This window comes from Anser anser, assembly GCF_964211835.1.
Source record: "Anser anser genome assembly, chromosome: 1".
Lineage (NCBI taxonomy): Eukaryota > Metazoa > Chordata > Aves > Anseriformes > Anatidae > Anser > Anser anser.
In genome coordinates this window covers 118,001,373-118,022,611 of record NC_139720.1, presented here as the reverse complement: position 1 = coordinate 118,022,611, position 21,239 = coordinate 118,001,373, and the positions used below count along the sequence as shown (strand labels likewise).

The 21,239-nt window shown below is 43.0% G+C and overlaps 1 protein-coding gene across 2 annotated transcripts in view; it reads right to left on the bottom strand.

Moving 5' to 3' along the window:
• The window catches only part of AGPAT3 (1-acylglycerol-3-phosphate O-acyltransferase 3), a 91,664-nt gene that overhangs the window by 11,738 nt on the left and 58,687 nt on the right, over positions 1–21,239 (bottom strand). For both annotated transcript variants that reach the window (XM_083820680.1, XM_083820681.1), the window contains 3 exons: positions 5,819–6,045; positions 954–1,123; positions 613–774 (listed from right to left, as the gene is read on the bottom strand). In XM_083820680.1, the coding sequence (XP_083676806.1) occupies positions 613–774; positions 954–1,123; positions 5,819–5,996 (510 nt within the window). In that variant the 5' untranslated portion in view covers positions 5,997–6,045. The remainder of the gene's footprint in view (positions 1–612; positions 775–953; positions 1,124–5,818; positions 6,046–21,239) is intronic.

Below are 21,239 nucleotides of genomic sequence, written 5' to 3'. Positions count from 1 at the left end.
CACCCTTGGCTTCAAATAATGTCCAAATAAAAAGGAGAAGCATAACTGCAAAAACAGTTGTAATTTTACCATATGTTCTCATAGAGACTTTTTAGGAAACATCTAATTTTACAGATCAAAGAACATACTAACAGAAGAGCTTCCTACTAAAATTCATGGTCTGTGCATCCACCCCACCCAGATGCACTCAAAACCAGAAGAAATTCTTGTTGTGTCTACCTCAGAAAATGTAACTTAAGGTTATATAGCATTAGTAGTCAAATATGAGCTGCTACTTATTATTTTAAAAATAATAAAAAGGCATACATTTTATCTGAACTTATTTTTAAGTATTACACAAGCTTGATTTATACACTATAAGCTTCTAAATCATCTGTGCAAGCTTCTGAACTGCTTTCCAAATGCCTTTAATTACCAACAGGAAAACAGAGCCACACTTTACAAGCATATCCCAAAAGACCTCCTGAAACAGAACACATTTTCCATGACAGCACGTGAGGAACAGAAGGGAGCAGACGTTCTCCTGCTATACAAGGCTACTGTACCACAATAGTGCCACCTTCACCATTTCATTTCCAGCAGTCGATACTAGCGGAGGAACCCGACACTTACCCACATATATTCAGGATAATCAGCCAAACGTTTTAATCCCTCAATAACCGTATCTCTGTCTTCTTCCCATTTCCTTTTGCAGAAAACAATCTCAAGGAAGTACCACGTCCAGCCAATTAGGGGCACATACAGTAGCTCTCTCTTAGCGAGAACTTTGGAACTCTTGGAGAGAAACAAAAACAACAATCCAAAAATGTCATTTGCTGATGTGTATCAAACAAAAGCATTAAGGTTAAGGTGATGGAAAGTTGATGGAGTTTTATCTGGAAAACTCTACGTGCATGGGTTTAAAATAGACCCATAGTCCTTCAGATGAAGGGAAAGCTCACGGCACCACGTACCCCGAGTACTCCAAAGCGTTCTGTCATAGTCCAGCCACACAAGAAGTCAATTTCAAAGTTGTGATTCAAGATGATGATGACGTGCTCTTTCCCAAAGGTATTCACAGTAGCCTCGTCAGAGAACAAGGTGCACTCTGTGCCTGACCACCATTCCAGCAGCATTACCAACTCTGACAAACATGGTGGAGACAGATGAGTTAGAGGTGATGCTTACAGAAAACGTTCAGCATTTAGTCTCCAGCCCCATTCAGTGCCTGGACTCTTCTGGCTCCTGACAACACTGTTGTCATCTCAACACAATCCAGTAGGGATTAAACGAGAGATTGTACAGGTATAGACCAAATCACAACACTATCCTTAAGCAGCATTTAGGGAACTAGATATATGCTTTATGAATACTTTAACAAGTTTTTAATGGTGGCAAGTTTGGGCACTGTAGTATGAATGTGAAATCTCATGATAACCAGAAAAAATACCCAAAACTTTATACCTGAAAACAGGCAGCTGAGCTGTTGATTGCTCCACTAAATGAGTGCACTTTCTCCCAGGTGGAATACAAATTATGCATAGATGCTGCCTAATGCTTTTACTCAACATGAAGCAAGCTTTATGAAAGTAAACAGACCAATAAACGGCTCTTAAGTGCATATGATGTCACAGGTCTTCTGCAAGAGACTTTAATATTAGGACTCTTATCATTCTATGTTATGGTCATCAACAGAGTGAGAAGCACCACAGAATCAAGCTAATTTATCAAAATACCTGTGCAAAGCCAGGAATAGTAAACTGCTTCGTTCTTGTACAGCGAAGAATGAGCCCTTTCCCCTCTGTCTTCTCCAACTTTTCAATATTCCAGTGTCTCTCTTACTCCACTCTGTACATTTCCTTCATTATTCACTCTTTTTATTTTCCACCTCCATCTGTTTCATCTTAAAAAGACCCTCCATTTAAATTCATCACACATTTAGTGTAGTTGCTATGGTTAGCCTATTTATCTCATTTCAGTACAACGAGGCAGATGGAAAGTATTGCTGGTATCATGGGACATCTATAAAAAGTATGAGAATAGTTCATTCTCCCAGTAGGAAGATTTGCTTCCATGCAAACTGTAGTCATTGGTATTTTCTCATTTCAGTAAGTTATGGATATAATCGAAGTTTGGTAGCACAACTGCAGCAGTTAAAAATTCCAGCTTTTCTGATGTTACTATGACAAATATGCAGGGCCTAGATATGCAAAACTGGAAGGAGACCTCTCAGTTCTCCACATCTACATGGTTCTGCCACCCCGTACTCCCACTTCCTGTCGGGAGGCCCTTGTTTTGTAAAATGGAGCGGTGCCTTCCTGCACAAGGGCTTCTGATCAGCGTGACCACAATTCACAGTATTCTACCTAAGCTGCCAAGTAAGAGTGAGTCCAATTTTGCACCACATCAATGAGAAGGCAAACACACTATCTAGGTGAATAGTAGGGAAAATGATCCTAACTTGCCGAAGCTACATAGCTTCTTTAGAATTCGTTATTCAGATTGTATTCCTTGTGTGACCACTTATCTGCCAGGCTATTCTCCTGTACTGTTTTTGAGACTTGCTCATTTGGGAGGCATAAAAAAATTTATGCAATTTGCTGATCAAGAGTGTAACCCTGGTTGACTGGAATTACAGCAGAAAAAAGAAAAAACTTTATACCAGCTAGAAGTTTTTTTTTTTTTTTTTTTTTACAGCTTTGTCTCCTTCGGGAATGATGTGATGGCTTACCTTTCTTGCTCTGATTATGCTGGCTTAGTGCAAGGGGAAAGAGGACAACATCAATGCCCTCAGTTTAGATCTATGCTCTTCCAAGTAGGTGTTCAGGAGAATGGAGTAGTGGTACCAAATTGTAATACTCCAAGCACTTTCCCCTTCTAAACACCTCCAGTATCTGCACAGACACTTAATTTTCTTATCAAAAATAAAATGGGTCTGTTTTTTCCTCAAGATCAGGTAAAAATTCTGCAGAGGCAGGTGTGGATGATTTTCTGCAAGGTATTCCTTGCACTATGTATTCCAAAACAGTGGAAGAAGCTTTGCTTAGAGATCTCAGAGTTCACACTGAAAGAGGAGGGTTGATGAACCAGAGAATTAATATAAGGAAACAGATGTCCTTTGCAAGCGTACTGATAAATGATTTAATTATTATAACAAGGAGTGGGTTCATTTCCTTTTTTGTGTGTGTTTGTGTGTGTGTGTGTGTGTGTGTGTGTGTGGTGGTGGGGGGGGAAGTGTTACAGATATTTCATGTGTACTGATCCTGTCAATGATACAGCAAGCCTCTATTTCTAAGCCAAGAGAAGGTAAGACATGCAACATTTGGGATACTCCATGTAGCTGTCACTGAGAACTTTACTACAGCAAAAACCCTTCTTGCTGTCTGGATTCCAACACACCAAAGCAAGTGGTTTTATGACTTCACAAGCCATCCAGAAACAAAATAAACAAGACGCACAATGCATCTCTTGGCTTAAAGTACTAAAATTTGAGAGACTGTTTTTGGAACTGGACTATCCACACTGCTATCCAAACGCATGAGTCATCTGAAAAGAGTTGACACAAGAAAACTTGGAATACAGACTACCCTTCATGAATTAAATATGCAATGAAGTGTTTACTTTTAGCCCAGAGTCTGACAAAAATCCCCAGCACCAATTTACTCCAGGAAGGCTCTGACAGGAAGGATGGGGAGGAGGGGATGCCACCTCACTAACAGACAGAAGTTTGAGCTCACTAGTCTGACTTGTCCTTAAATATCTCAATCACAGCCCCTCCAGATGACTTATTTCAGTGCTTCACTATTTCTTAGAAAGTTTTCAAGTGCAACACATCCCTCTCTTGCTATTTTTACTTTTCTTTCCCCAAAGGTCTGCCATGGACACTGGGTAGAGTCTATCTCCTTTCCCTTCTGAAGCCACGTTTTATGCATTTAAGAAGAAATATAGCAATAGAGCCTTGTTTTCAGTGGAGACACACACACACACACACAACCACCTATATATCTACTCTTGCACACCATTCCTTTGCCAGACTGGCAGAACAGCTTTTGTGGAAGACAACTACTGTAAGGAGAGCTCCTACATGAAAATTCTCAACCTCAACCCAAACAGTTTGGAGCGAGTGACCAAAATGTAGCATCTAGAATAGAACACCAAGCTGTAGGTTCACTGCCGAAAGGTTTCCGTATAATAGAACAGATTTCATTATGAATGGCAACAGCTGAACTGCTACACTTACACCACTTATTTCATTATAAATCACAATTGAAGTGCATATTCTGCCAGCTCTTCCACTACAGGCCATCAGCCCTCTGCAATCCCACGTAACATTTACATTAGTTTTCAGTTTAATTTCTCACTCGTTTAATTTTTAATAGGCTATATATGAGGGGTTATCCTAGGTGCAATCCAATTATCTACTCAACTTCTCCAAACCTTTTTGAACAACGGTGTAGGTTATTTTCAGTGTATACAAAGTATAGATTACAGCATTTAAAACATGCTTTTTCCACACACAGTGCTAACTTGCAGAAATCAAGGGTGTGAATCTACAAGCCTTACAGGCACAAGCAGCACGCATCCTCTGAAAAAAGGCTACTTGTGCAGCAATAGTTTGCAGGATGAGATCAGGTTCTGAGTTATTAAAAAGCACAAAGAAATTCTTACAAGCAAAACAAAATCCCATACACCTCCATCTCACGCCCCAAGCTAATTTTGAAGTTTCTGTCTATAGTTTTTTCCATTACAATACCTTTTTCTCCTGACAGTTTGCACTCTACTTAATTTCCCTTCTCCTGTGCTTCTTAGACAGCAGTCTAAATAGGTGGAACAAAAAGCACAGGAAGGACAAAGACAAAAACCTTAAAAAGCAATCAAATGAGATACTTTGGAGCATTTTTATTGGTAATACTTCACATTGATGACTTAAATGTGGGTGCCTGTCAGTGGACTGCTCAGTTGTAATTTAAGTACTCATTCAGGTGACGCATTTATCCAAAGTGGGAGTTGGATGCTGAACACTAAGGTAAGTGGCCATGCATACTGGGAGAAGATGGAGAATGGAAATGTACAAATGCATTGGATGATTCACTCCTGAAATAAGAGGTGACATTTGGACTAAGGAGCCTTCTAAACATTCATTTCAGAAATCTGCTGTCCTGTTAAGCTGTGTGAGGAAAAAGAAAACCATTCACAGGGATGAAATTTTGCAAAGGTCTTAAAATGGGAAATCAAAGCAGCTGAACTCACTGCAGAGCTCTCCCACAGGCAGAAGATGAAAACTGTTTACAAGAAGAGTCATAGGTGTCATAGATGAATACTGCAGGGCATAAGAAGACTGCAGTTGTCACACAGCCCAGCTACAAAGGCATTTACGCTAGATGTTTAAGACAGACATCTGTCCTTGCAGATCACACAGTCAACTTGTGCCCCTAAGTAAGTGGTCAACATAGCAGCTACACCAAATACCTGAAGCAGTCTCTGAATTCCCCTTTCTCCCATTGCTCAGCAGAGTCTCTGATGCAGGACAATGATAGTATTGATCAGCCGTTTCCCACCAAGCAAGGTAGGGTCGGGGTAGCAAGGAGCTTTACTATCCACTCCTTTTATAGGACAGAGTGACAGTACGTCTCAGTCACTTGACTCCTGTATGTTTTCCCAATATTTCAGAAAAGATGGCTGCTCTGAATTGCTCTGAAGGAGTCTACTTAAAACTTAGCAGTTCTCTCTGTTGTGCGTGCATACACATACATGTGTTTCTTCCTTAAATTAGCAAAGAGCAACCAAAGACACCCCCCTTCCCATCCCCAGACCTCACGTCTCCTTCAAGCATACTCACGGCTCCAAAGCGAATAGGCAAGGCGACAGTTTACTCGTCGATAAAACTGCTTGTTTATGGGCCAGAGGACTAGTGTGCATAGTTGAATGAAGTTAATGATCAGTCCACTCACAACAAAGACGAACCCAATGAGGAGGTGAACTATGAACTGGGTCTTCAGAAAGGCAATGAAGCCCATGATAACCACTCAGAAGCGTGTGCAAGGGCCGTCACTCAGAATAATTGTCCTGAAAGAGAAAAGAAAGCATCTAATTGAGCCTGGATTTACAAACCCTGGGGAAGGGAAAAATGGGAGCACTGAAATAAACAGTCCATGCAACTTCAGCAACAGAAACCCAGCCCTATAAACCTCCTCTCCAAGCCTGCCTCATTCAGGTCTTCACACAACAAATTGGAAATGATTTGCACCATCAGCAAAGATTGGAATAAATCTTTACTTTCAATTTACAGCCCACTAATAAGATTATTGTTAGCTGAAGACAAATCTCACACCTCTTTTTGGACAAAGATCGTACAATTGGACTTAATACTGGAAGAAACACAAAGACACGTGCTCACAGTGAACCAGTCGAGCCCCCACCAGCCAACAAGCTGGGCTGTAATTGCTGTGCCCTCTCTTAACTGCAACAGGAGCCTCATCCCCCCCACACCCAATAAACATGGGTTTATTGGTATCCTGAGCCTCGAGAGCCATGTAGATGAACTGATGCCCTCCTGGCCTGCCTCCAACACAAGCGCTCTGTGCACACTTCTTCTGAACAAGCACTGAGTGAGGGCTGCTGGGCTTCAGAGGCTTTGTTCTGCACATGCTTTGACTAGAACAGCACAGCAGCCCATCTGCAGAGCAGGTTCTTCACCCCGCAGCATGTTTCATGATGAAAAGAGCAGGGCTGGTCATTAGAGAAGCCACCTGGCAAGCTACAGCATGGAAAAAGAAGTTCAGTATTAGCACATTCAAAAACCACGCTGGAGCAAGTTTAGTAACGTCTTGCTTTGTCAAGCCACAGTTCCACAATCAGATATAGTAGTTAGCACGGGGAAAAAAAAATAAAATAATAAAAAATCCTTAGGATATGTAGCAATATAAACTCAATCTGTAAAGAGCTTTGGCACAGAAAATTACCTCCCCTGAATTAGCCAGAGCATTACCTCAGGCACAGGCCTTACATATACCTGACGCAGAAAGCTGGGTGACGTGTGAACCAGCACAAAGTCATGGTATCTTAGACAAGTATGACCCAATGCAAATCCCACCTGTACATATGTAACCCAACAAAATGTTTTAAACAAGCCATCTGACTGAGTTTATTCCAAACACCACACTATCTGGCACTGTTGGGTACTAGAAGCCCTTTAATGAGGCCAGCCAGGCTGTCCAGCCAGGCTGTCAAACCACATCCTTTGTGTCTCACCCAAAAAGTAAAGGCATGACCCTCATTTTCTGCCTCAGCCAAAGTTTGCTGAAAGTATTCATGTTCTGTCACCGCGAGTGCTGCAAATGACCAGAACCACCAGTAGATGGTAACAAGCACACTTGACAAGTTGAGCATCCAAAAGTGATGCAGAAGTTCCCAAAGCCTGAAAATAAAGTACCTGCCAGCTGTCAGGAACCAGATGCCACCTGCTTACATGATGGTGCTATTTATAAAACTCAACAGCAATTTAACTTGGGAGAGCTTGTTTTCTTACTGTCTCTTCTACACCTCAGTTAGTGCCTTTCATGCAGTGTCTAGCCTTTTCACAATTAAAATCTGTTTGCATCATTAGTAATCTAGCCACTTCAGAAGCACATTACAGAGGAGGAAAATCTGTTTCAATATAGCAACTATTGTGCCTACCACAGAAAGCAAAGAGTTGAAAAAGCTGATACTGAAGCTTAGGATGAATAATCTAAATTCTCCCAGTGTTTTCCTATAATAATGGAAGAAACATTTCTTCCACTAATAAATTACTTTAAGAACAGCTGTTGGGAAGCAGAAACTCACGTTCACCATGAAGCAAGTGGAGCTCTCCTTTCCTCTCCCCTCCTTGAAGGGCTGCAGGGTACACTTGTCTCACGCAGCCAAAACCCCACACCGCCGCTCCCACACCACACAGGAGGTACCTGTGGTACCCGGTGTTCGTCTCCCTAACACAGCAATGGGTTCATTTGTCTTTCAACTAGCACGTTCTTGTCACAAAATCATAGAATCAGCTAGGCAGGAGAAGGCCTTCAAGGTCACGTCCAATGACCAACCTGACCTACTGAGTCCCATCACTAAACCACATCTCTTAGCAGCACGTCCACACGTCTCTTAAATACCCCCAGGGGTGGTGACTCCACCACTCCCCTGGGCAGCCCACTCCACTGCTTGGCCACCATCTCTGTGAGGAAATTCCTTCTATATCCGATCTAAACCATCCCAACTCCCAGTCCAACCAAGCCTGAAAGGAACAGCTTCTCTCTCTCTCTCCACACGGATATTTCTTTGCTGGTGCCTGTGCCCATCACAGGTGTCACAGTTCTTACTACCTTTCAAGGCACAGCTTGGTCCCTTTCAGACAAGGGCCAAAGTGGATACAAACAGCAAGGAGAACAAGAAAATTTCAAGTATTATCCTCAAATAAAGTGGTTTGGCTGTACTTTCATGCCTTCTTTGCTTTGAGCAGAGTCTGAAGCGTGCTGGTGGTTGTCCTTTAAACTAAGGATGTTGCTGTGTTAGACCCAAAAGGACACATCACGTCTTACCCAAGGGGAAGCTGGAGACACCATGGCATGTTGCTTCTCCAGCTTTCTGCGTGTGGAAGTAGGATTTATCACCCTTGTGCTCTGGGCATCGCCTTGCAGGACTCCAGAGCTGTGTGGCTCTGCCTGGGGACACGGCCTGGCTGCCTCGTCAGCCCGCACCCCTGGGCACGTGGGGACTGCAGGCCTCAGCAGTACCACAGCCCAAGAAAAGCTGGTGGTGTCCCTTTGGTGAGTCACCTTAAAAAGTCAAGTGCAGTTAAATGAGTATCTATGAAGTTAATCTTAACCCAGGAATTCTTTATTTTTCTGCATTCCCGACCACGTAGGACAGACAGGCAGTTCAGGGCAGACTAACAGGCAAAGGACGGTCAGGTCAGCAGCTGTTTTACTGAATCCCAGAGACAGGCTGGGAAGAGGACGGGGAAATCACCATTTGCTGGAACAAGCAGCAGTGCTTCTGTATCTCACAGGCATATACGAAGATCAGCTGAGTGAAGCACCTAGGAAGTAAATATCTGTCCTAGCTTGAGACGGTGGGTCTCAGCACGGTTCAATTCTTTTGAGCGTATTCACTGACATGCTAGTAAAATCTCTCTTTCTCCCCTTCTTTCCCAAAGTAAGGGAAAATGAAACAGTAGCTAAAAGGTGTTTACACCTTCCTAAAAGGTGTTTAGCTGCCGACCAGGTTAAACCACAACATCTTCCCAACACTGGCCTTTCACCACACAACCCCCATTTCCTCCTGTATAGTCACACTGAGGCCTGTGGGCACCTCTGGTACCCTCCCTGCTTTCACAGCCTCTCGAAGGGCCCACTTTTCACACATGCTGCAGGGGAGCAGTAGCGTAAAACCCCAATCAAACCAAGTGGCAAACTTCCTTTACCTTTTAGTGCCTTATCTTGCAGGGTCACTTGACTTTCATAAAGTCAGAGACCACTCCCCACAGTATTATTCTTCTCCAGTGAGAAAGTTCTCAAGTGCTCCGCATCTTTCTGAGCTCCCACCCTTATTTATACCACTCTCAACTAAAGGGCAAGAGCTGAGTCTTGAGGCTCCTCATTCACATGAATTTGCTGGTATCTCTAAGATGCTATGTGCCTCTCAGTAAAAATATCATCTTTCTCCTTTACCCAGCTTTCTATATTCATGAATGTCCTAACGATTAACCTGCTCTGAGACCTTCACCCCTCTGTTAAACGTGGCTAAAGTTTGCCACCAAGTTCAAAAGCCATTAGAAAGGAGAATGGCAGAGACAGCAAGATTGCATCAGCCTCATGTCATTAAGAAATCAGCTTAAAAGACAGATGCAGCATATGCACTAATCACGTTACAGCCATTTCAAGAAATACGAATTTCTTTGTGAACTCAAAAGTGAAAACTAAGCCATTAATCATTCTATACGTACAGTATTTCCAGTTTTAACTCCAGGCTTTAATTCATTTATTGTTGCCATGTTGTACAACCCTCTGAAACTCATAAGGTATGCATGAATACGAGCGTGAAATTAGAAACTGGTCCACCAGTTCTAATATTCCAGCCCAGTGAGAATTCCCATGCTTGACAACAACAGAAGCTGCTGCAGCCAGTCCTTACATCTTTAGCCATTTGTCTTCAGTTTTCTGAGCATGCTCTGTTTCTATTCTCCAGCTGCTTCTGCTCTACTGTACCATATTTATCTCCACTTATGAAACTAATTACTGACATCCTTTGCTGTGAACATGTTGCTCCCACCCTGAATTCTAGTATTTTACCTACCTCATATTTTTGCTAGTTGAGAAATCACGCGAAACCCTGTGATACTGAATTCTGCCATTTGCTCTTGTATTTTTCATGCTGGGTTTTTTAAGCCTCCTTGATGTTTGTATGAACTTGGCAAACCGTGTCTATGAAGAAAAACTTATAACATTGCAAGTGAAAAGCGGTACAAAAGGGTACAAAAGGCACTTTGTTGGCCATATCTCATCGACAGTTTCCTCGCCGTTTTTCAGAATTCTACAAACTCTGCTTATTGAAAACACTGAAGGAAAATTAAAAAGCTATTTTTTGTTCAAAGTGAGGACTATTTGTTCCATGAGCTGCTTTGTGTGGATAAGCAGGACAGGTATGAATAGCAGCAGCCAGGAGTTGATGAAAACTTCTCTCAGTATACTTTCTACTTTCCAGTTTCCTCTAGTGACTCACTTTGCTTTTAAAGCCAGCTATGAAAATTAGTACCATAAAGCATCCTTTCCCTTACCTCCCTTTACAAGATCAGAAAATCCATGGGTAGTAATCAGCTATCCAACAGTCAAGGCAGAGATGTGACGGAAAGCATATAATGCCACCGCCTGGCCCTGTTTGGTGGATAAATTGAAGTAAAGGTCCCAGTCTCACCAACCTTGCATCTCTCAGAGGTACTACATTGCCATAAGGGCAGTGAATTATTGTCCTGGACATTTCTGGGACACAACACGCAAGAACATGCCGGTTATTTAATGAGTTGTGTTGAATGCTTACAAGTTACTTTCTCAGTTACCTCTAAGAAACTTTTCCCTTGCAGAATATACAACGCTCTTCTAGCTAAAAGCCAAAAGAGCAGTGGCTATCCAGCTTTTGAAAGTGTAATGATACAATCACAGCAAACATTCCTACTGTAAGAAAATGCTCAGGAAGAAAGTAGGTAATCGATAGTCTTCCTCTTCATCCACTGTACCACATTTCCTTCCAGGATAAGGAGCCTAACCCACACGATGCAGAAGAATTACAAAACCAAAGGACAGTAATTACCCAGGGTTTTGCACCAGACTTCAACAAAGCAATCTGAGGCTCCTGCCCACTCTGCCATGTCACCACTAAAAGCAGTCTCCCCTCAGGCCTGATTTATTTTAGAAGTGCAGTTTTGTAAGAACCACTGGCAACAAGAACTATGTAAGTAGCTAGAAAACATAGCTTAAATCAACAGCAGTTAGTCAGTAAAACTAGAAAGCAAGTGAAAGGAAATAAGGGGTAAAAATAGTTTGGGTATCCATTTGAACAGCCTGTACTAAGGATTCTCCAGATATACTGTAAAATAATAGACTACTACTCAACCACATCCCAGACGGCATGACATACTGTCTGCCATAGACCTAGCATTTAAAACATAAGCACGGCAGGAAGATTATCTTAGTTTCTGATACAATATAGATTTAATTTCTCTGCACATCCCTCAATGAAATGAAAGGCTGGTTCAGAGTTCATTAAAAAATCCTGCTTGTCATGAATTTCCAAAATCAAGGTGTATGGAAGAGAACTATACACCAAACTCTGGTCATCAAAGATGCAAATTCGCTTCCAAGTTGTGAGAACTACAAATATGATCTTAAATAGAAAAGAAAAAAAAAAAGTTGCTGAATTACCACCATGAGAATTTATTCCTTGAAATTTTGTCACTCTTGGCTTTGAAACAGCACGACACAGTTTCTAGAAAAGGTTAAGAGTGAAAGATTATCTCCACTATCTGTCTCAAATATGTTCAATTTAATGGTCTGGATCTACAATCCATTAAATCACAGAAACTTCCAGTATTGTCAATAGGTTTGGCTCAGTATCTTCAGAGATTTTTGATGAGTTTATTGGTGAGATTAGTCTATTTACAGCAGATAGGAAGACTTTTGCTTGACTCATCATCCTAATGAGATGCTGGTATATCAAGGTCAAAAAAAAAAGCTGTGTACATTGCTCTGACATTCATCATCATTTAATAGGCGTGCAGACTGAAGAAATTACCTGGAGAAATTACCCGTAGCGGAAGAACATGAAATAAAGCGTAGCAGACAACTCTAGGCATGATGTGATGGTCACTCTGGACAACAGCAGTCAGAGCAATAAAGCTTTCTGTAAACATAAGAAACTGTTACAAGGTCAGAAAGCAAGCCAGGTGAGGTACTCACACCCTCAGCAGAAACACCAGTCCTTGCTCCTGCTTCCTCCACTCTTTGCAACTCTTTAATGTTATTATTACAAGACTATGAACTTACTGACTATGCTTCAAGAGAGAGTAGGTTACAAAATAAAACACGGCAGTGAATAATTTCCACGTACCAGCGAGCACCGCTGAGGAGTGACCACAGAAAGCCACCTTTCACCCCATAGTCCCACTCTAGGAGACGGCCCAGCTGTGGGGCAGCCTTTCTATGCAGTGCCATCTGCTGAGTACCCCACCACCCCCACTGCCCTATGAAGAACATCCAGAAGAGTCCTATGGGACTTCAGCCCAGAGCTCCTGCTTGCTTTTAAAACGTGGGGCAGCTTCCTATCAAGATATGCATCACTCAAAATAAATGAATAAAAATCAAGATAACCAGTTGTTTAACTTGTATTTTAGAGACAGAAGACCACAGACAATGAGAACAAAGTAGAGAAAAACATTTGAAAGACTTGATGGAACCAGAAGGGGATAAAGCAGCTCCTGATACTACTTATCACCGCACTGGAGGGGCAGCCTTCCCTTTCTTTCCTGCCCTAAATGAAATGTTATCAGTATGATTAAGCCTCCTCGCTAGCTGCAGAAAGCACTGTTAATGCCTCTGCTAGAGGTGAAATTATATTTTCTTAACTTGTTGCTACAGCATTACAGCTGCAAACACAAACAATATTAAAATGGCTATTCTCCAAATTTGATTTCAACCATTTCCTTTTATTGTACTCAGCGCATGCAAAAAAAAAAAAGAGCAAGTATGCACAAATTCAATTTCTGCTTAACATACATCCCCAGTTAGCTCAGCCTCTATTTAAACAAATGGATCAGATAACCGAAATGAATCCTGACTTGCTTAGAAGAGTGCTGACTGCAAGGCAGCCACCACAAGGAAGAACTGCTTGGGAAACCTCTCTCATCGCAGGCATCTATCTGTGAAGAAAGCAGGGGTATTTTTGTAAGTATTTGCTCATGACGTGAAAACTGGAGAGATGGTGTTGCGAGTTCACTGGGTGAAACCAGCCCAGATGACTTCAGTGATGCTCAGCCCAAACAGTGAACGCGGGTGACATCATTTTTTCCATAGTGCGCTTTGCTGCAGCTGTGAGACACTACAGGATTCTCGGTTTTGCTGTCCGGTGACAAGGCCTGGCTGTGCATGGATGTACGTCGTATTTATTTCAGGAGGACAAAGAGTCTTAAGGTTTAGCACACTTAGGGCAGTTTCAATTACAACACGTCATTCACAACTGCTTGTAGGTGTTGGTGTGCCGGTTCTCCCCGTACACACGTAACACCACTTGCTATCTTTCAGTCTGCAGTCTGGCACTTTCGCTTCGTTATAAGCAATACTGACGGGGTTTTTTTGTTGGTGGTGGTTCTGTCAATCATTTCTTCCTAAAACTGTATTATTACAAAAAAACTTAATTGCATGTAAAATTTAGACTAGATAATTTGAAAACTCTGCAAACTTGTCGCATTTCTCACAGGTACACATGGGCTTACGGGTATGTACTTAGAGATACTTGGAAGAGCCCTTGTAGAACTCAGCCTGAAGAAAGCATGCCTTAAATGTGAATGTTATTAATTACAGAGATCTACCAGACCGCAAGCATTTGAGTTCAAATTTGAGTTCTGTGACCTGCTTGCTATCAAGAAGAAAAATAACAATAACAACCACCACATATAATTTTGTTCTGTGTGGCATACAACTAGACTCATTTTGAAAACCAGACAGACAGATGTTACTCCTGGTTTCATCTTTAATGGAAGGGGACAAGCCAACAGTTAAGGGCAAAAAATATAAGTTATTCAACTCTGGTTGACTGAACCAGAAAGAAATTGCTCTTTAGTAAGCCTTACTGCAGTGCAGCTAAGCTAAACTGCAGGTGAAGGTGCACATTTTAATGCACCAGCTTCCCAAAGGGTGCCCGTGGTCCCACACCTCTCCTCCATGTGGAGTATTCCTATGGGCTACACGGGGCTTGTCTTTGCAGCACCACAGAAGTTAACCTCACAGATACTACCTCTCTAGAAGAAGTGAGTAGGCGGCCTCTGCTGCAGAGGCAGAGATGTAAAAAAATCAACCCAAGGCAAGGGGGACTCGTGTTCTCACAGCCTTTGGCACGGCAGGGCACAGTGGGAAGGGATGCCTCCAGCTTTTGTTCAGGGAGAGGGGGAAAAACAAGGCTGCAATTCACAAGGGAAAAAAAAAAAAAGGAAAAAACAGGGCAAAAAACAGCACACAGCAAGATATCTGATGATGCAATGCATGAGCTTGAACACCGTCTGTATTCCGTGTATTTTAAGACACAAATAGGAACTACAAACAGCTTTCCAAGTTCCTCATGGCTCCGGACAGGCAGTTAAATATGACTCTGTCAGAGATGGCTGTTGAACAGCTTTTGCCAGTCTTGCTCCTCTTAGGAACTTGTAAGCTTCCCCCTACCCTTTTTTGTTTGTGGGGGGCTATTGGTCCCTCTTTGCCACTGTAGCCAAAGCCCAGAAGTTCCTGTTCCCACAATGGGAGACCTGGGGTGCAAATCCTTGCTAGCTCCCTGGTTCCCTCTCTCCCTTCTCTCACATCACTCCCTCCTTTTTGTTGCACATCCCGGCAGCTTGCTGGCTCTGTAAGGCGTCCCACGGCGCTGCTGTGCCATTCAGCCACTGTGCCCAGCACTACAGGCACTGCCCTCCCATTGGGTATCCAGTCAGTATGTCAACCCCAAATCCTGAAAAATGTTGTCAAGTTTCCAGATCACACAGGCTTAGGGAGTAAAAGCAGGCTGGCAGAAGCTCTTGGACAACTTAGCACGCTCCTGCAGGTCTAACAGTGCCACTTCAGGTCTCCGACTGACAGCCAAGTAATTTCTGTCCCCCTAACAGCTCGCTGCAATCTCATTCTGAGTGCAACAGCAAGGTCTTCTGCCCCGTTTCAAGTGCAACAGACAACAGGCAACGCTAGGATGTTAATTTTAACATTTTAGGTGTTTAAAATCACGCCACCAGGATGCAATACCTGCCAAGCAGTACCGGATGGGATTTCTCCCATTTAGCACCATCTAGGTGCTAAACGCTCCCTCGCTTTTCCCAGCCAGGTTCACTCCTCAGTGGGATCCCAGAAAGTTTCCGTGGCATCTGCAAACACCTTGCACCTCTTCACCCCCTGTATGTGAGGCAGCGGGTACCTGTGAGAGCCAACAGCTAGGTGGAGCTTACTGCATGGCTCGGCAGCAGCTCACACAACATTTAACCACTGTGCTTGCGATAAACAAAACCGCCAGCAGCATCACAAAACATGCAAGCAGTTTTGAATGCTTGCCATGAAAAACAAGCCAGCCAACCTCTAACAACCACGGTATCTGCACGCTTCTGACTTGCTCCCAGAGTTAAACCGGAGACGCAGGAAATCTTTTCCTTAACGACAACAACGTACAAGCTTTAGGATGCTGTAGATGTAGAGCAGGACCCCACAGGCACCTATTGATTGCCCACTTGCTTGCACTGCGCATGCTTGCTGCTGCTGGCAGGTGAAGCTTCCCGAGCTGCGACTTACCAGCTTGGGCACAGTGCCACAGTGGGGTGGCTTTAGGGCTTCTGGGTCTCAGCTGGCCAAAGGGGAAGGTGGACAGAGGGGAACAACAGCCTACAGCTGTCCACGCAGATCTGCCCTGATACCCCTCTTAGTACCTCTTCCTCAAGCCTCAGGAGGAGCTGAGAGACACCCCTCTCTCATAGAGAGGAAACGATATAAAATATTTCTCCATCACACAGCAGCAGGACTAAGTGCCTGCAAACACACGCGCCCAATCCAATGGCTGGGACTGGAAAATGTTTCCACATGACAGAGGGCCCCAGACCTCTGGGGAGGGGGAGCAGGAGCCAATCTACTTCTCATTGGACCTGTCTTAGCCAGGTCAAGCACTCACGCTTTGGCTGCTCTGGAGGTGTGGCAGATTTGGTGGGTAGCAGTGTACTAACACCCTCAAACAGGGCTCCTCACCTGGTCTCAGTATGGCAAAGCAGAATTCCACGTAGGCGCGGTTTTGAAAATCACTTCGCTACAACATATATATAACATGCAGAGGATTTATCAGCAGTCTCCAGGAGAGCAGCTGTAGGCCTCACAGACTTTCATTTTTAACCCAGGAGCTCTGCTAGCATATGGGAGGAAATGGTCTGTACGTAATTACCATTGTAATCAGGGACAGGGTGCGAACTGCAAGTTAGGAGAGCAGACTCCACAATTTACACATAATGTCACAAGGCTGGGCTGGCCATAATAAACGTTCTTATCAAGTCAGCACGTTATTTATTCCATCACACTGCTGTTTACATGCCTATGTGAATGCTACAGAGTATCTGCGATCCCATAAATGTGTGATAAAAATTTGCATTTTGACAGAAGCATGAATCCTTTTTTCAGGCAATGCGGCAAGAATATCAAATCTTTTCCTTTCCACAGAAGTAATTGATGTCATTTGAATTTCTCCTGTTCAGCCAAGGCACAGATTATCAAATACACAGTAATAGGAAAGTCAGAATTTATCTGATCTATACTCTCTTCCAAAAGGACAGAAAGTAGTAATTCTTCCCAACTCTTAAATGGCTTGGATCTGATCCTTGCTTTACATTTAACCTCACAAATGCTAAAGAAAATACACCTGTGATGGATTTTCATTTTATCTGACTTTTGTTCTCTGCAGCTCCCTGTTATTGTGTCATAAATACCTTGAATACTGGGGGCATGGTTCCACTGGCCAGCAATGGTGCTACCAACAGTGCCAGAGGGGCTCAGATCCAGCACCACACACACATGTACAGAAATAAAGCTCAGGCTTTTAGTTTGATTTCTTAAAAAAAAAATTAAACACATTCCAGTTGACGAAAATGATGAAAGAGGACTGAGATCAAAACTTACCATATATTCTATTGCAAACATGCAACTAACCACAGAAATAACTCGTGCTATAAGTTGCCTCAGTAAGCTCTTCTCAATACAGCTGAAAAACAGTACTTTTATTATTTCGAAGAGCTCAGGACTTTTGCCCCACCTGACTGGGGGTCAAGTCAAGATTTAAGCACCAGGAAATCACATTCTGCATTTAGCAGCTCTATTATTTTCAGCCTTTCCTATGGAGCAAATGCTTATGCTTACATTTTCCCCTCAAATGCAAGCACTTTCAATTCCTGCTGTGAAGAAAGACTTTTTGCCTTAATTACTTCTGGTTTCGATAGAGCTAGCAGGTGTAGAGAGACTATTTTCTTCATTTCGCCTAGTTCATTCGAAGTTGAAAACCCGACTGGGAGTTGAAGAAGGAAAGAGTTTCTCGCAATCTCTGTACCAAAAAACAGGTGGGAGAAAATAAGGTCTCAATTTTAAATGGGGCGAGACTTTCCGTGGTACTTAAGTCTTGTTTTTCCCCTCACAGTAGAGTTCTGTTCTGAAAGTGAGCATGTTCTGGCCACGGTTACTCCTTTTTTTGGTGAAAATAATTCTGTTCAGAGGAGGTTTTCAGGCTTCCAAAGCCTTTCATTTTTTCTGGAATTATAAAACCAGGTAAGTTTGCCTTTACAGGTGAAAATGTGTTCTTACGAATACAAAAATCTGAAACTACATTAATTATGATTGGTATAATAAAACCATTTGGTCTAATTGATGTCTAGATGTTGATAAGAGCCCTTTTTAAGCATTAAATGAATGCTATGGGGAAAATGCTAATTCATTTGTCACTACCTTGACTCCTACCATACTTTCTAACTTACATTAATCTCAACTTCAGTTTTGTACCAAGTCTCTCCTCAGGTCCCAAACACTGAAGCTTGAACAGGTTAAAGACGCTTCGTCTGTTTTTTTGTTTGTTTGTTTGTTTTTAAAGCAGGTTAAAAAGATATTTCAGTGAGAAACTTTAGGGTTTCTCCATTTCCGAGCATAGATTTACAATCTGACAAAGATTTGCTGGAGCACCCTTTTCCAAACCACCTGCTCCTATTTGTACAGCTCATAAGCTGCTAAAAAATTCAGAGAACCTATGGCCTCTTTGCATACAGAAAGTCACTGCCTGTCAGAGCACTAGCCATCAAGTAGTTTGTAGAAGCAGTAAATAACAGAGTAATTAGCCACCTCAAGTGATTTCATTAAAACTTGAGATTTTTTTTTCTAGATAGTCAGAATAAATCTCATAACATCAGTAATTCAGCACTCCTCGCAGTACAGCAAAGGGTCTAGGGAGCTACAAGTGAAAAATTGTTCAAAAATGCATCATTTGGAAAATATCGCCTGCTTTCAGGTCAGCGTATTGCTTCCTCCAAGACAAGCACGTGGCTCCCAGCTGTCCCTTGGAATTAGTTCTGACGTGGAGGGACGTTTTCCAAAGCGAGCCACACAACTGCAAAACAGAGAATCTGATATGTTACTGCTGAGGTCAGCAGTAAATTCAGCCCGAGAACCGCAAAGAGAGCACAAACCTTCAAAAACCGCAGCTTCTCTGGATCCTTTTGGAGCCAGGAGCAGGGAGGATGCCCAAACTTTATTCTCAAGACTTCTGCCTCAACTGCAGCTCAGATAGGTAAGAGCAGGATGAAGATGGCAGCCTTGAAAGGCAGAGAGCTCAACAGCTGAGAGCAGGGAAGGCAAAAGTTTGAATACAGGCACAAAGCAGCACGGGGGAGCAGAGGCCACCCTCAGACCATGCTTCCCTCTTTGATTTATACATTTGAATTTGCAACATGAACAGGATTTCTGTTCGTCACTCTCCACCTCCAAGCCAATATATTTAGCACACTATTTCCCTCCCCTCGCTATATGCAACTACAGTAGTTATTTATATGTCAGAAGAAATCCTCATCACTACTCCCCCCACTCCCCCAATTTGCTGAATCTGTGGAGTAAAATGACAATCTGGTGTTCTGACATCAATTTGATAGCTACTACCATGTCACAGAGGCATCATTAATGTCACCACCACCACACTTTGATTTAGTCAGGCAGGAGATGCTTAATAATTGCCAAGAAAAAAAAAAAAAGAAAAAAGACAAGTAAATTTGGCTACTCATTTCCCAACTCTGGGCGCAGGAAGGAAGCCGCATCCACCCGCCTGCACATTTCACGTTGCTGCAGCTCCTTCGCTCTGCCCATGCATCGGCTTCCTCCGACTAGACTTGCTCCCAGTGGGCTAGCAAAGCAATCACTGGTCAATCCAAAAATTTCTCAGACACATCAAGAGGATAGTAAACCTAAAATATCCCTGACTTATCTCGTCTCCTCACCACGTAAACTTCTATTTTCAGCAGTGCAGCCTCTATTATTGATCTCTTGAGAACAAGAAAGGTTTCGTTTTTAATTCTCCCCTTGTCATAGCAATATGCACTAAGTAGAAAGTCTATTTAGTGAAGTGCATTTGACGCTATTCCTGAACACAAGATACAAAATAGTATCCTAATGGTTTGTGAGTTTTATTTTTAAAATAATTTCCCAAGAACTCAAGTTTCCCATCAATCTTCTGTCACTACAAGCCACTTCCCTCAGTTGTTTTCTGCTAAAAAAGTTTTGAACAAGAGCTATTGTATTTTAAGAACAACATTTTTTCTTGACACTTCTTTTCAAGCTATCATTTCTATTTAGTTCTCTCTCATAGCTTCTTCCTCTCCTCATTGTTAATGCACTCTTGATATCTATACTCTGATGGCATTTTTGTCTTCTTACCTACTCCCATATATACGGCTAATTTGTCTCCTCAGTCTTTCCCTGTGTGACAGCTCCTGTGAGCACTTTATGACCTTCGCTACACATCCCAAAAACTGGCTTTCAGCTTCTAGCTTTATACATAAACTGGACTGTAAAAAAGCGACCAGAATACATGCATGACGCTGACGCGGCATAAATTACCTCAGAACAGCTACTGATGAACATGTATTCCAGACCATAGGACAAGTGGGAGAAGGAGAGAGATCCCAGCTGTTGACCACATCTTTTTGCCTGGCAGATTCCTACTGCAGGATGAGGGCAGGTCTTCATAAAGACAAGGCCGAACTGGATGCGGGCATGAGATACGGTTCTTCCCTTCCCAGACATAAAGGCTGCCAACAGTCAAAACCCATGGGCTGCTTCCAGGTTTTCTTCAGTTTCAAGACCACCAAACTTCAGACATTTGGTTCGCATTTTGAACCGGCCTCTCCCAAGAAGCAGCCTCCAGAATACCTCCCTATTGCTCGCTTTTGGATGCTGACTTATGGGAAGGCCCATCAGCTCCTCAAACTCTGGGTATGGCTACTGGCCTTAGTATGGCATCACCTTGAACGTTGCAAGCCTCTCCCACCTGGTCAGTCACCCTCTGGCTGCCTGCACTCGGGCACAACCAATGCCAAGGCAGGCAGCACCGACCTGGCTGCCAGGAGCCAGGCCTGCCATGGCACACGTCCTGCAGCACCAGGGGCCTGTGTCCAGCCAGGCACACATCCCCCAGGCATATCTCACAAGCGCCACACTAAAAGAGCCCAAACGCAATGGTCGGGGGTCAGACTCCCCACCTCCAACAGCCCTTCACCTGCCCAGAACTACTTCTGAAAGGAACAAGCAGCAAAGTCCGCTCCTTGCCTCCCTTCGCTCTTTTCAGATGGCAAAAGACGACACCAATTTGTACTACTGCTAACTGCATTAACAATGTACATACTGTGGTATAGCACGGAACAAGATGCCCAGGGATGCTGAGGAAATCCCACCCTTGGATGTTTTCAAAACCCAGCTGGACAGAGT